General features: G+C 36.7%; 1 protein-coding gene across 3 annotated transcripts in view; it reads left to right on the top strand.

Moving 5' to 3' along the window:
• ACMSD (aminocarboxymuconate semialdehyde decarboxylase) overlaps positions 1-13,940 on the top strand; it is a 51,156-nt gene that overhangs the window by 25,950 nt on the left and 11,266 nt on the right. For all 3 annotated transcript variants that reach the window (XM_063341909.1, XM_063341908.1, XM_063341907.1), the window contains 5 exons: positions 1,215-1,259; positions 5,951-6,047; positions 9,355-9,404; positions 10,513-10,749; positions 12,989-13,082. In XM_063341909.1, the coding sequence (XP_063197979.1) occupies positions 1,215-1,259; positions 5,951-6,047; positions 9,355-9,404; positions 10,513-10,749; positions 12,989-13,082 (523 nt within the window). The remainder of the gene's footprint in view (positions 1-1,214; positions 1,260-5,950; positions 6,048-9,354; positions 9,405-10,512; positions 10,750-12,988; positions 13,083-13,940) is intronic.

Genomic DNA, 13,940 nt, shown 5'->3' with positions numbered 1-13,940 from the left:
CAAGATACTTATTTAAGAGCTTACAAACCCATAATAAGTATAAAAATTAAGAGAAAAAAATCAAATAAGGACTGTCAATACATCCAACTAATAACTCAGGGGAATAAAGAAGAAATTAAGTTCAAAAACAGACAAGTGCGTTTCTCTATTGCCTAAATGCTCCTTGAGCACCTTTAAGGTACTTGTTTTCTGCACAGCTTACAATTGCAATTAGCATGGACCTCGTAAAAACTTAAAAGTTCTCATTAGGTGACACTTACAAAATTTTCTCTGAATTTAAATATTATATCTATAAAAACCTATAAATTTATAAATTTAAATAAAATACACATAGCTAAACATAGCTAAATAAAACATACATAGCCTCAGTCATTAGCGTCTCTGATTGGCTGAGGTCAGGAGGCTTGGCTCTACACACCTACTTTAGGAAAGCTCACAGTGGCATTAAGTAATGATTCGTTATCTCAGGAAATTCACAACTATTCCAATTGTTTACACTTCAGTGAAAGAAATGCCTGCTTTTTCACAGTTTCCTTTGAAATGTTTCTTTACAGAAAAATGGGAATTCTGAGCATTGTTTTTAGTCTATTATATTTCAAGATTTCATTTATTTCTAATGTGATAATTTATGAAAATAAAAGGAAATCAGCATCTTTTGTAGGTTTGGGGTCTTTTGCGTAAACAATTTTGTGTGTCTCTGGAAGAATCAATGAGCATCTAAGCTGCTCCTTTTTAGCTTCTCTTGGCTGTTTAAATATTAATAGACAAGAGACTGACCTTCAGTCCTGCTGCTGAATCATGGAAGCTGAAAAGTGGAATCGATACATCCTTATGCTAATGATTAACTGATCACAGATTGGAAAATTGTCAGCTCAGTTTTCATATTGCCAAATGCTTGATTTAATTTTTTCTGTGTTAAAATTATTCTCATTAGAATGTCAATATAGTGAGCAACTTTAAGCACTTGGAAGTCAGTTGTAAGACTGACTATAAAATGTTGAACCGAGCTAAAAGTTCAGATCTACAAACACCATTAGTCCAGTCCAATTGAACTTCAGCACTTCCGAAGGAATAGGGGCTCCTCGTAAACTCAAAGCTGAGCATATGCATGAGTGTGTCTCCTGAATAAGGTGCTGCTGGATTGTAAGAACTGAGGTTTTTATTATTATTGCAGAGTGCTAACTAGCACTGGCTTTTTCTTCTTTCTTTCACAGAGATATGGATATGGTGGATGGGTACAGCTGGATCATCACTGCAAGGTTTGGGCTGTTTGGTGCTCTAAGCTGATCTTGTGTTGTCAAGAATACAAACTCACAGTAAATCTATTAAAAAGCAAAATGGCAATAAGATTGACTATGTCTTTGATACATATTTCTCTAGAGGTCTATCTTCTATCAAGTAATATCACTCTAAGTCTTAATATACCTCAGTAAAAATTTTTGCTTAAGAGGTGAAACTCACATTCTCTTTTATGAACCAGTATCCATTTTTCATTATCATCTCATTTAAACACTTGGAATGGATAACTCTAAGGATTTCTTTTCAATAAGATAGGTCAACCTAAGGCAGATTGTACGTAGATTTTTTTTTTTCAGTTAAATGCAAGTCATCTGTATGAGAAGCAAAAGCAAAAGGAACTGGTATTTTAATAAAAGTTAAAGAAATCATCTGAAAATGTCTTCACATCTGAATGAAAGGGAAAGGGTAATTTCTGTAACTTCATGACAAGGAGAACGAGTAGCAGAACAATAAGGACAATCCATAGGTTTGGGGACCATTATGTAGAAAAGTAGGAGTCTGAGGTTTATTGGCAAGTAAAGGGCAGACTGGGTCTGATTTTACTTCACCTTTTTATCCCCATTCACTCTATTAACTTTACAAAGGCAGTTCTGAGCTACATGAGGACAACTGGAACAATGTGTCTCCAGATGCCGTGAGTCTATGCTAACAGTCCATCTGCATTCAGAATCCATCCTGGATTCTGGTACTGAAGTTAGCAGAATACATGTATTTACTCTGATGAGGACAGAACTGATTCCTTAAAGGCTTGACTCTGATCTCACTCAGAGTAGAGCAAAGCGGCAGTAATTTCAGTGACGTTCACAGTGACACAACAATGTAAAACTTCTAAAAGCAGGATCAACGTGTTGCAGTTCATCTTTTGATATGAGCATTAAAAAATTACCAGTATTAGTGCTTATTTTACAGGAGGGCACAAGGATGTAAGAGAGGTAAGGTTGATGTGGCAAAATAATTCCCTTTGTACATTACTGTGCCGGTTAACTGTACCAGCTAGTTTTAAAGACGTTATGTCTGTTACCATATAACAACTTTGGCAGTCAGATATCCCTGTCTATCTCAAACACTGTCACAGGAAGCCAGCTTCCTCCTGTGATCTGTCAGCCCCCCACTCCTAGGAATCTTTTGGAGAGCCTGTCACTGCAAACGGCATTGGCCTCTGTTTCTTTTTGTGACTTGGCTAATTCATTCATTCTCTGTAGAGATGCAACTTCTGTTATCTTTAGAGAAGCAAAACTTGCATCTTCCAGGTAATCAAAGTATTTAAATATATAGTTACTGTTAACTTCAGTGGAACTGGACATTCCCTCATCCCTTTGTCACTTTGCAAAATCATACTTTGTGATGTGTAGTAGTAGATGCATATAGTAACTGAAAAAAGGTGATAAAATGGATACAACACTGTGTCTATTTATTGCAACCTAATGATATACACACTGTTGTCATTCTATAATGTGCAAGGCTACTAACCCTTTATGAAAAAGGACCACAGAATATGAAGGTTGGGACTGAGAATGAAGAGCAAACAAATATTACGCTCAGATTATTCAGATCCGAGTCTAAGCAGGAATAGGAGGAGAGAACAAGCCACCTGCTGAACCAAAGTGTGGATGGCACAGCTTCTGAGATACATGGTAGGTGCAGGAAGGGGAGAATTGTTGGAGACATTCTTAGCAGCTTAGCTGCTCGTTACAGGTTTGATGCTAAAATTCCTTGCTAAAAATAGTTTGCAAAGGAACTTGGTGGCAAGTCAGTAATAGCCTTCTACATTCTGCAGAGAATTCTGTCTAGCCTACTTCTGTCTGAAAGTGCATGGCAAAATAAATTCCGGTTCAGGTATGTGCAGCTGGGAAAGTTAACTCATAAAATTAAAAAAAAGAAAAGCTTTTCATATCATTCTGTGAAGAAGCATCAGGATCAAACTGGAGGAAAATAGTTACATATGTTTTTAAAGAAGTGCGGTGGGATGTGTCTGAGTATTTTAGTGATGGGATAATTTTAAATGTAGCTTGCTGAACCAAATCAGCCTGCTGGACTTAATTCTTTTACATTTCTTTCTTAATTTCCACATTAATTAATTAAAGCCTTAAATATCAGATAATGTTTGGGGTGTGGTGGGATGGGATGGGATGGGATAGAATAGAATAGAATGATAAAATATATGATAGAACTCTTCAGCCATGCCCTTAAAAAATTGTGCTGGCCTTGCAAATAAAAATCTCTTGTCTTTTATGAGATTTTCAGCACTGCTTCCATTGCTTTGTAACCAGAAAATTTTTTTCCTGATCGTTGCTTTATTCTTGCTACTGCAAAAAGCCCTGAGAATTGTTTCCCACTTGAGGGGTCTGAGTAATTTCTTGTCTTAAAAATATCAGGTGCAGTAGTGGCAGTGTCTAGGGACTATACCGGTATGACTCATTTTCCAGTCACAGTGTTGCAGGAACAGATCTTTATATCCTTACGTACAAGAGCATGAATCTATTCAAATGGTCATGTTTTGCTTTCCTGCATAATCAAGTTTGTTGTTGCCAACAGACAATGATGTGAGCTTAGCCTTGACCTGTAGTGTGTTCACAAAGAGTCGGTTAATGCAAATGAAAATAGCAAAGTGTTCAACTGATTCTTCAGTGAGAACAGCACTTGGCTTATTAGAAACCTTTCCTGTATTGCAAACTCTGTTGCAGAATTCAGAGAACAACTATTTATCTCAACATTTAGGTATGAGCACTGTGAAAGTTGCTAGTAAAATTACAATCTATCTAACACTGTTTTCAGTTTTAGCAGAAGAAAGTACATATGAGCAGGTCAGCTGCTATGCCTTAGCTGTGTGTGAGGAAAGAATTAAAAGTCACCTGTGTTCCCAGAAATTCTCCCAGCGGTAATCCAATAAAGGCCACATGATCTATTTGTATGTGTTGCAATGCTCAGCTCTACTCTGTCTTTTTCTCTACTCACACCCTGAATCTTTTTCTGTTTACTAGGCAATCTGCAGCAATACACTGGTATTTTTGTAATGTATTGGAATGTATGGCTAGAGTGAACCTTTCTGTCAGGTTGGAAAATCAATTTTACAAGAACCTGAAGTATTTTACCAAAGGATCGGGACTATGTAGTTGTTATTACTGGCTGTAATATTTCAAGTAATGTTCACAACCTGTGATACAGCTAACAAGTAACCTGACAGTTTTGCAAGGCAACACAGTTAGATTTGTTGAAGAAAGCTTTAAAATATTCATTAGGGCAGTATATTTGTGAATGATGCATGAAGTTAATAACAAATGCAAGGTTAAGAACAGTCTGACTTCTCAGGAGGGGACAGAAACCCAGCTCTGTGAGAAGTAGTGAAATTTTATTCGTTATTTCTGTTTTAGCATACTAATCAGGAATATTCTGATTTAACAGGGTTTTTATTTAGAAAAATAGACAGGATCCTAAGCAAACAAATTTTGTGAGGAAAAATAAAGTGGCCTTTGGAGAGAGAAAATTCCTTTCCCAGAAGGGTCAGTAGACTGCACTGCGCATAGCTTCTGGTTACAGTGAAGGTGCAGGAATAGCTGCTGTGTTTTCTCATGTGGTTTTCAATTTTCAGCTGCAGATGCAGCGTGTTCCCTGTCCCATACATGTGCTGCATGACTGCACTTACCCATCCCAAATACACGGGGTCACGTGCATCTTCTGAGTTTCACCCATTTCCATTTTTCCCTATAGTAGCTTCAAGCAACCAAGAAATACTCAGGCCTTGCAAGTGTTGGTGAATTGTATCTCATCAATTTGTGCAAGCGTAAGCCAACAGAAAAGCTGTTTTGTCTGTCCAAAGAAGCATGTGGATACATACAACTGAAACAGACAATTTACTTTGCTTAATGTGACAATGCTGTGCCTTCTCAACCTTTTGGAGAATGGACAAATCAACCAAAAATTAAGTTTAAAAAGGAAGTTTCCATGTTCATAGTTAAAGGAATAGTATTACATTTCATGACCTTGTCAATATCTTGAAGTTTGTAAATTTGGGAATTGGTGGCAGGCAGGGAAGATATTACACTGATTCACATAATGGTTTTATACTGCATTTAGGGTTTGTTGGGGAAAAAAACATCAAACAAACAAAAACCAAATCCTTCAATAATTCTTGTTTTCCCAAGGAGAAAATGTAATCTCAAGACAATATAATAGGTCTCCTGTTGTCTCAGTATCACTGGTGGTATGAAACAACTGGACTGAAATTAACAGAGTTCCACAATTATTTCTGTAGTTGCTGGAATCATCGTGATGCTATTGACTTTAAAAGAATACATACATACCCAAGGGGAAAATTTAGCACAGGGTTAATTAGAGCATTGTTTTGAGGTCAAAATTTGGTTTGAGGATAAACTTGGATTAAGGTACCTGGTATCTTTTCCAAACAAATGTAGGGTGATGAACATTGCAAAAGAAAGGGGATTTTTTTATTTTGAAGAATTGAACTATAAATAACTGTTTTATTAATGACAATTTTAAAATATTCTTTGATTAAAAAATACCTACTGAACAAAAATAGAAGAACAAAATTCTGTCACTGAATTTCTGTAGGGAGCATAATATACTCAAGCGACTGTAAATTAGCATGTAATACTTTGTCACATTTATAATATATGAAAATGTCATTTCACAGGGACAGGCAAAGATGATGAAGGATGGAAAGGTTTTTAGAGTTATTCAAGAGAACTGCTGGGATCCAGAAGTACGGATTAAAGAGATGGACCTCTCAGGTACCTCCATAAAGGAACTGAAATCATTGTGTCTCATTTAGAATAATAGCAACGTGTCTGTTAGTGCATCTCAAAGTGCTCAATAACAATATCAAAATTAAAAGGTTTAGCATAATGATTCATTAGTTTAAATCTGTTGGAAGTCCGTGAAAATTGATATGCTTTATATTCAGACTCAAAAGGACATGTTCTCCTAACTTACCTCATTTTCAGTAGCAATTTATTCCCCACATGGGCTCACTGATTCTGGTGGGATTGTTAATACAGTAAGGAGCTAGCTGACGTAAGTAAGGATGACTGACTGTGACCTTGACCTGCATTCCAGGTACAAAAGTGTTTTACATAAAAGAGGAAGCCCTTCCATTTTTGCTCCAAATGTTAAAAAGATTCTGTTTACTCATAGGATTTTTTGTATGTTTGATTCCTTTTCTAATATATTTTCCTGTTTGGATATTGCATCTTCATTCTGTATTTTTGCTAGAGGACTCTGAGCCTGCAGAAATGGTACAATTACTTTCTCAGAAAAGAGTTTTCCTGATTTGAAAGAAACTTAACCAGATGCCAAATTTGCAAATTTATTTTCCATCAAGTTACTTACATGCCACTAAATAAAGTTTGTAAGATGGGAGACTGAGAATGGGAGAAGAAACTTTTCGTCTGATCAGTTATTTTTGTTAGTTCTTATTAACACTGTAATTCCAAATTACTTTTGTGAGAGAAATATTATATTACTAAAGATTATTTTTTCTTAGATTGAGGCCTGAATAATTCCCTACATCAGCTTCTCAGTAGACACAACTTGAATATCTTCTCTAATTTTTCATAAGGAATAAACATCTGAATTACTTCACAGAGTGGGTATTTTAGAAGTAGCATCTTTATGATTATCATTTCCTCCTCTCATGGGATAGCATGTTAGGAGATCCTTTGGGTCATTCTCCTTATGGAGGTTTACTGCAACCCATAGCATAGGCCAATTTAGGAACTCAAGGTCTGATGGGCAATTTATGTAAATACAACTTAAATAATTTTCAACTACGTCATCTTCACCTTGGAGGAGCAGTATTTCAAACCATTAGACTATTGATGGGAATGCTAGAATGTCTTTGCAACCTCTCTGAAATATGCTGCCTTGAGTAGACTGTAATCATTCCCTGAGTTAGCTGAGGGATTTGAGGGATTTCCGCATCATTCAACCACAGTGCAGATGATATATAGCCTTTGGGCATCTTTCCTTTTCAGTTATTTCCCCTAACACTAATGGCAAGTTTCTATAAAACAATTCTGCCCCATCTATTTGCTGCAGACAAAGGGAAAACACAGGAATAATTCTTTCAAATTTTTGCAGCCGTTCTCCAGAAAAGAAAATGTATCATAAAGCCAACACCACAATATTTCTCCACAAACTAAACAGTGCTCACTTGATTAAAAAAAATAAAAATCTAAAACTGTGTGTTACAGCACCACCTGGTGACTTGTGCCGTAAAAATGTCCCCTTTTATTACAGCACTCCAGAGATACAGGCATCAGCCAATTAAGTGTAAAAAAAAAAGGTCTTAATGTTTTTCATTCTTACTGGTCTTCTAATGATAAAGACTATGGGCCACATTTACTCTTTTTCCAGTTTACAAAGCTGTAGCTACTTAGTTGTAACACTTACAACACTTACAACACTTAGTTGTAGCCACTTTCTGTAACACAGGCTGACGTAGATTATACCCAAAAATTTAACCTCCAAACATGGCATAATTTTGGAGCAAAAATGCAAGGAGTCTCCCAGCTGAACAAAACTAGTATCAGTCACTGCAAGATATGTCGTGGTTTAGCCCCAATGAGCAACTATTCACCAGACAGCCACTCATTCGCTCCCCTCCCCGGTGGGATGGGGGAGAGAATCGGAAGGGTAAAAGTGAGAAAACTCATGAGTTGAGATAAAGACAGTTTAATAGATAAAGCAAAAACCATGCACATAAGCAAAGCGAAACAAGGAATTCATTCACTACTCCCCATCAGCAGGCAGGTGTTCAGCCATCTCCAGGAAAGTAAGGCTCCATCATGCATAATGGTTGCTTGGGAAAATAAGACACCATAATTCCAAATGTCCTTCCCCTTCCTTCTTCCCCCAGCTTTATATACTGAGCATGATGTCCTATGGTATGGAATATCCCTTTGGTCAGTTGGGGTCAGCTGTCCTGGCTGTGACTCCTCCCAACTTCCTGTGTACCCCCCGGCTGCTCACTGGTGGGGCGGTGTGAGGAGCAGAAAAGACCTTGACTCTGTGTAAGCACTGCTTGGCAATAATGAAAACATATCTGTGTTATCAACACTGTTTTCAGCACAAATCCAAAACATGGACCCATACTATGAAGAAAATTATTAAATTAGAGAGATAACTTACAGCTTGGTTGCTAAAAGGCTTTGTGCAGTGCCCAAGAAATCTTGCCAGTAATAAGAAATGGTCACCAATGTACCAAAGGGACTAAACTAGTTCTCATAGTCCTATGTCATACAATCAGATCTAAAATTAAAAGAAAGTAGTTTTGCATGTAACTATTTAGTGAAGTCTGAATTATTGTTTATTGTTTCTTCTGTTGTTAATCTGCTAGGTTTGTTGTGTTCATTCCTGTAACCTGTCACACACGAAGTTATGATATAGAGTTGCGTTTAAACAGAAACCAAACAACATAGACTTAATTCTCTTTATTGCTAACATCAAAGTTATTTCTAAAAACAGACAGAATTTCTTATATTTACAACCTCTGTAGCCCAGACACTGGATGAATGAAACCTATCACAAGGGGCTTTGGGGAACACATTGTTTAACAACCATTGTTAACATAACATTGCTTATCTTTGAGCTAATTTACATATTTAATTATTAAATATGTATGAAAAACATGACCCCAAAGTAAACTTAAGATACTGTATTCTGTTGGCTTAATGCCACATTCATTTATGTGAGAGTAACATTAAATTGCTATTTTAATTAATTGTACACATGCATACCAAATACTTCAAAAATCAAAATACTTAATTTCTCAAAATAATCTAGTATCAGTATGAAAGTGTTATTTTTCTTCCTACTTAGCAAAAATATTCCAATCCTAATAAACTGATACACTACAAGATTTGTTACTGTGATCCTCAACTAGCAAAAAAAGATTCCATCCATATCACTGTTAAATCAGTCTTTCTTACCATCTTACCATCAAAGCTTTTACTTTCTACCTTTCAAACCAAAATCTTTTGTATTTGTAACATTTTACTAAAAAAAAGGCAACATTAACAACTGCTTTTTCTTACTCAGGAGTCACAGTCCAAGTCCTTTCCACAGTCCCTGTAATGTTCAGCTACTGGGTAGGTTCCTACTTGCATATTTTGTAATTCATATGTTACAAAATTTTTAAAAAATAAATCCATCCTCTTGTAAATTACGTGACTGAAGTGGTCGCTAGAACACTGGATTAAATGGGGAACTGTTCTGCTGTGAAAAACAAAAGACAAAAAAATAGTCCAGGTATCAGAAGAGCTAGCGGGGTGGTTGTCCTGGCAGAGCTCCACTCTGCGGTACACCCAGTAAGAAAGAATGAGACAAAAGAATTTCTTCTGGGGACCTTACAGGTGGTGCTAGAAACACAGAGAATTTACACAGCGTGAATCCATGGTTAGCAGGTAGACATATATGTACAGATGTACAAATATGTTCTCAATTTGACTATTTAGCTATGTGTGCAAGTCAAGTTGTTATATGTAAACAGATAGGCTACATTGAAAGTCATTGTGTTAAGCCCATAACATAGTGGTACTACTACATCTAAGTACTACCACTGATCTTCAGAATTTCTTGTTGGGTGACATATCTTTAACATTTTATTGTGGTATTTATGGGAATATTTTCCATTAAATATGTATTAGGGGGGAAAATGGGAGACTGATTGTATGGATATTGCAGTTCCCTTATTAGAATTATGACTGTTATCTCCTTTTAAATGTTAGAGAGGTTTGACCATGTTTTCTCTGTAGAATTCTCATGCTCCAGCATCTCACATTTCTTGTTTTTATCTCTTCAGCTCCAATAATAGGAGAGTAAATATTAATTTCTATGTTTAAAAATTATATGCTGAGGTTTTTGCATTGGGATAAACAAAAACAGAGGACTGGTTTACACAAAAGACCAGATACTTAAGTGCATCGGCAACTTGGGCTTTATTATGCTCATGCTGAGCAGTAAAGGCAACAGCAGTTGATAAAATATTCAAGACAAGAAGCAGAACTGCACCCATAGATTTTAGAATGAGGCGGAATTTAGCCCTATTGGTTTCCAGCCATTCAGAACAGTAAAGTAAATTTTAGATTCAAACCCTGTCTTTGAATTGTTTCCTGTGACATTTATCCAATATCTTCCAAAGGTGATAACATTTGAGAACTATATTTTAATGTACTAATCTGCTTGATATCTTACCAGGCCAAACCTCAGGATACTTTAGATCTAGCCCAGATATTAAATGATGACTTAGCTGCTACAGTAAAAAAGTACCCCAAGAGGTTTATCGGCTTGGGTACGTTACCTTTGCAAGCTCCAGACCTGGCTGTGAAGGAAATGCATCGCTGCGTGAATGAACTTGGGTTTCCCGGAGTACAAATAGGATCTCATGTCAATGAATGGGACCTGAATGCACCAGAACTGTACGATATTTATGCTGTGAGTAAATGTTTCTTTCCTTTTTTTTAGGGAATTCTGTGATATGGAATTCTGTCTAAAAATCTTGGGACACAGTCATCAACTAAATTTATAGACACATTAAAACATTTGAGCCTTCTAATCTGCTTAGTGATCACAGCTTTAATTATATATGATAATTCATTATAGGTTATAATTATATAGGATATAATGACAATAATACAATATAAAACATTCTGAAACATACTTTATAATAATGAATAACAAAATCTTTTTATTACATGAGTTCTGATTGTAGAGTTGCCTTCTTGGTTTGTGAGATAAGTGCAGTATCAAATAAAGCATTTCTGCACTGTTTGCTTTTGGGTTCAAGTTACTGTATCCAATACTACTGAGATAATTGATGCAACTCCCTGAGATTTTCGGATACCTATAGAGCCAAAGTACCATACAGAATTATGCAAATGTGACCAAAAGTTCCAAACTGAATTTATTGATTATAAAATGAATTTGATTGCATTTCTTAAATAGCCTGAGGTCCAAATGAGGATGGTCATTTGTCTAAATTACAGGATTTAATTAATGTACATTCTGTATCTGTTTCACAGGTTATTGTAGCTGTCAGCTTGAAATTGATCCATAGAGGTTATTCTTCAGAATGCCCAATTTATCAAGAATTCTGTTAGTATAGCATCTGGACTATTTGTTTTTATGGTCATATACAGTCAGTTATCAACTTCCACTCTTGAAGATGCACACATTCACAGAATCACAGCATGGCTGAGGTTGGAAGGGACCTCTGCGTCTCATCTGGTCCAACCCCCTGCTCAAGCAGGGCCACCTAGAGCCAGGTACCCAGGGCCGTACCCAGATGGCTTTTGAGTATCTCCAAGGGTGGAAATTCCACAGCGCGTCTGGGCAACCTGTGCCAGTGGTCAGTCACCCTCACAGTAAAAAAGTGTTTCCTGATGTTCAGAGGGAACCTCCTGTGTTTCAGTCTGTACCTGTTGCCTCTGGTCCTGTCACAAGGCACCACAAAAGGAGCCTGACTCCATCTTCTTTACACCTTCCCTTCAAGTATTAATATACATTGATGAGATCCCCTCCAAACCTTCTTTTCTCAGGGCAAAACAGTCCCAGCTCTCTCAGCATTTCCTTACAGGAGAGATGCTCCAGTCCCTTCATCATCTTTGGACTCTCTCCAGTAGCTCCATTTCTCTCTTACACTGGGATTCCTCTCTTGTACTGGGATTTCTTTCTTATACTGTACATTCTTCAGCTTATGTTTAACACATGCAGGAAGTAACCTCTATCAATTTTAGAAACATCTCTGGATAATAAAGATTGTGAAAATAAGGCATATTTGATAATTAACTTTATCAATCTACCAAGCTAGTTATTGAATTGCTATTTTTAGTTTACAAATGTAGATGGCAATTACTCCCTACAATCCAAAAGTTGCAGCTTTATTTATGCATGTATGGGTAAATAAACCCAAATTTTTCAAATGTGTGATAATCTCCTTGGCAACAAGAGGAGGTCCAGAAATACATCTGACAAAATGAAGCTGTTAAATCCTGGTTAAGCATATGAATGACTCTGATGACTGTATATTTAAATTTAAGCACATAGTTAAATTACTCAGTCATAATCAGCTTCCTGTATTATTCTTCTGTTTTCATTTCCAAAGATGTCAGTAGTCTGGGAAAATTTAATATACTTGAGTGGAGATGGATTATTGATCAGAATACAGCTAGATTTCAAACCGTTAGGGTGGATTAGGAATGTTTTTTTAAGCCAGGCAGAGGGCCAAAGGGGACAAATGTAGTGCAACAGCAATGGAATTCTGCAAAACCATCCTAAACCGGTTCTATAAAACATTATGAGAATTCATCCTTATATGTGTAATGAAACCAAAGGAGTGCTAGTTTGAACCAAGTTTTATGCTGCAGGATGCCTACAAACACAGCTAAAAAAGCATTTTTGTACCACATTATTCTGAGGAACACTTGGCTTACTGAAAAGACATTATCATCAGCGTTTCCAATCGTGTAGTCTCAAAAAGAACTTTGAAACTTCAGGATATGGCCCAGAGGAGTAAATATAACCAACTATTGCTTATAGGTTTTACTTCTGGGCCTATTTTCATTATTAGTACTAACGCTCAGTAGTTTTGCAGATAATCTTTAAAGCATAGCTAAGAACTATGATGCATTTTGGTATGATTAATCAAGATTTAGATTTTTTGGTTTTGCTGCAGGCTGCCGAAAAATTAAATTGCAGTCTCTTTGTACATCCCTGGGACATGCAGATAGACGGAAGAATGTCCAAATACTGGTTTCCCTGGCTAATAGGTGAGTTTATATTTACTTTGCTTAATCTAAATCTATGAACTGTCACTGGATGATGCCCAGAAGACTGTTGCAAAGGGGAAAGTACAGAGAAAAATCACATGATTTTCCTATCAATCTTTTTATTTTAAACCAAGTACTACAATTAATCTGTTGTGTTAATTCAGCAGTCATTCGTTTTTAAGCTTGTTTACTTTGTCTAACTTAAAAACCTAGAATTAACTAATTATTCAGACTAGCAACAGAATCTAGTATTCTCTTGTCCTAAATACAAAGAGCAGATTACTAAGGAAAAGTGAATTGTCTCTGAAACGAGCTCCTCAAAAATAATGTGAGTAAATGAAGGAGTAGGGAAAACTAAACATTACTTCCTAGAATTTCTTGGAATATTTCCTAGAAATAGGTTGATCAGAGGAAATAAATCCAAGTTCGCATCAACTGTAGCTGCAAACAACATGTACTTTGAAAGCTCCCCATACATGTAGGGAATTGGCTAGTTTCTGTTTTTTCCCCATCTGCTAGGTAAATCAGAAGAACATTGAATAACAGGAGGTAGGTTATACTGCTACCTAGAAATATTTAGATCTGATTCTGGCCGCATCTGGAGTCCTGTGTCCAGTTCTGCGCTCCCTGGTTCAAGAAGGACAGGGAACTGCTGGAGAGGGTACAGCAAAGAGCTACCAAGATGATGAGGGGACTGGAACACCTCTCTTGTGAAGAAAGGCTGAGGGATTTGGGTCTCTTCAGTCTGGAAAAAAGACGGCTGAGGGGGGATCTTATCAATGCTTATAAATACTGAAAGGGTGGGTGTCAGGAGGATGGGGCCAGGCTCTTTTCAGTGGTGCCCGGGGACAGGACAAG

The sequence above is a fragment of the Chroicocephalus ridibundus genome, chromosome 7, assembly GCF_963924245.1.
Source record: "Chroicocephalus ridibundus chromosome 7, bChrRid1.1, whole genome shotgun sequence".
Classification (NCBI taxonomy): domain Eukaryota; kingdom Metazoa; phylum Chordata; class Aves; order Charadriiformes; family Laridae; genus Chroicocephalus; species Chroicocephalus ridibundus.
This window is presented reverse-complemented; position numbering and strand designations above follow the sequence as displayed.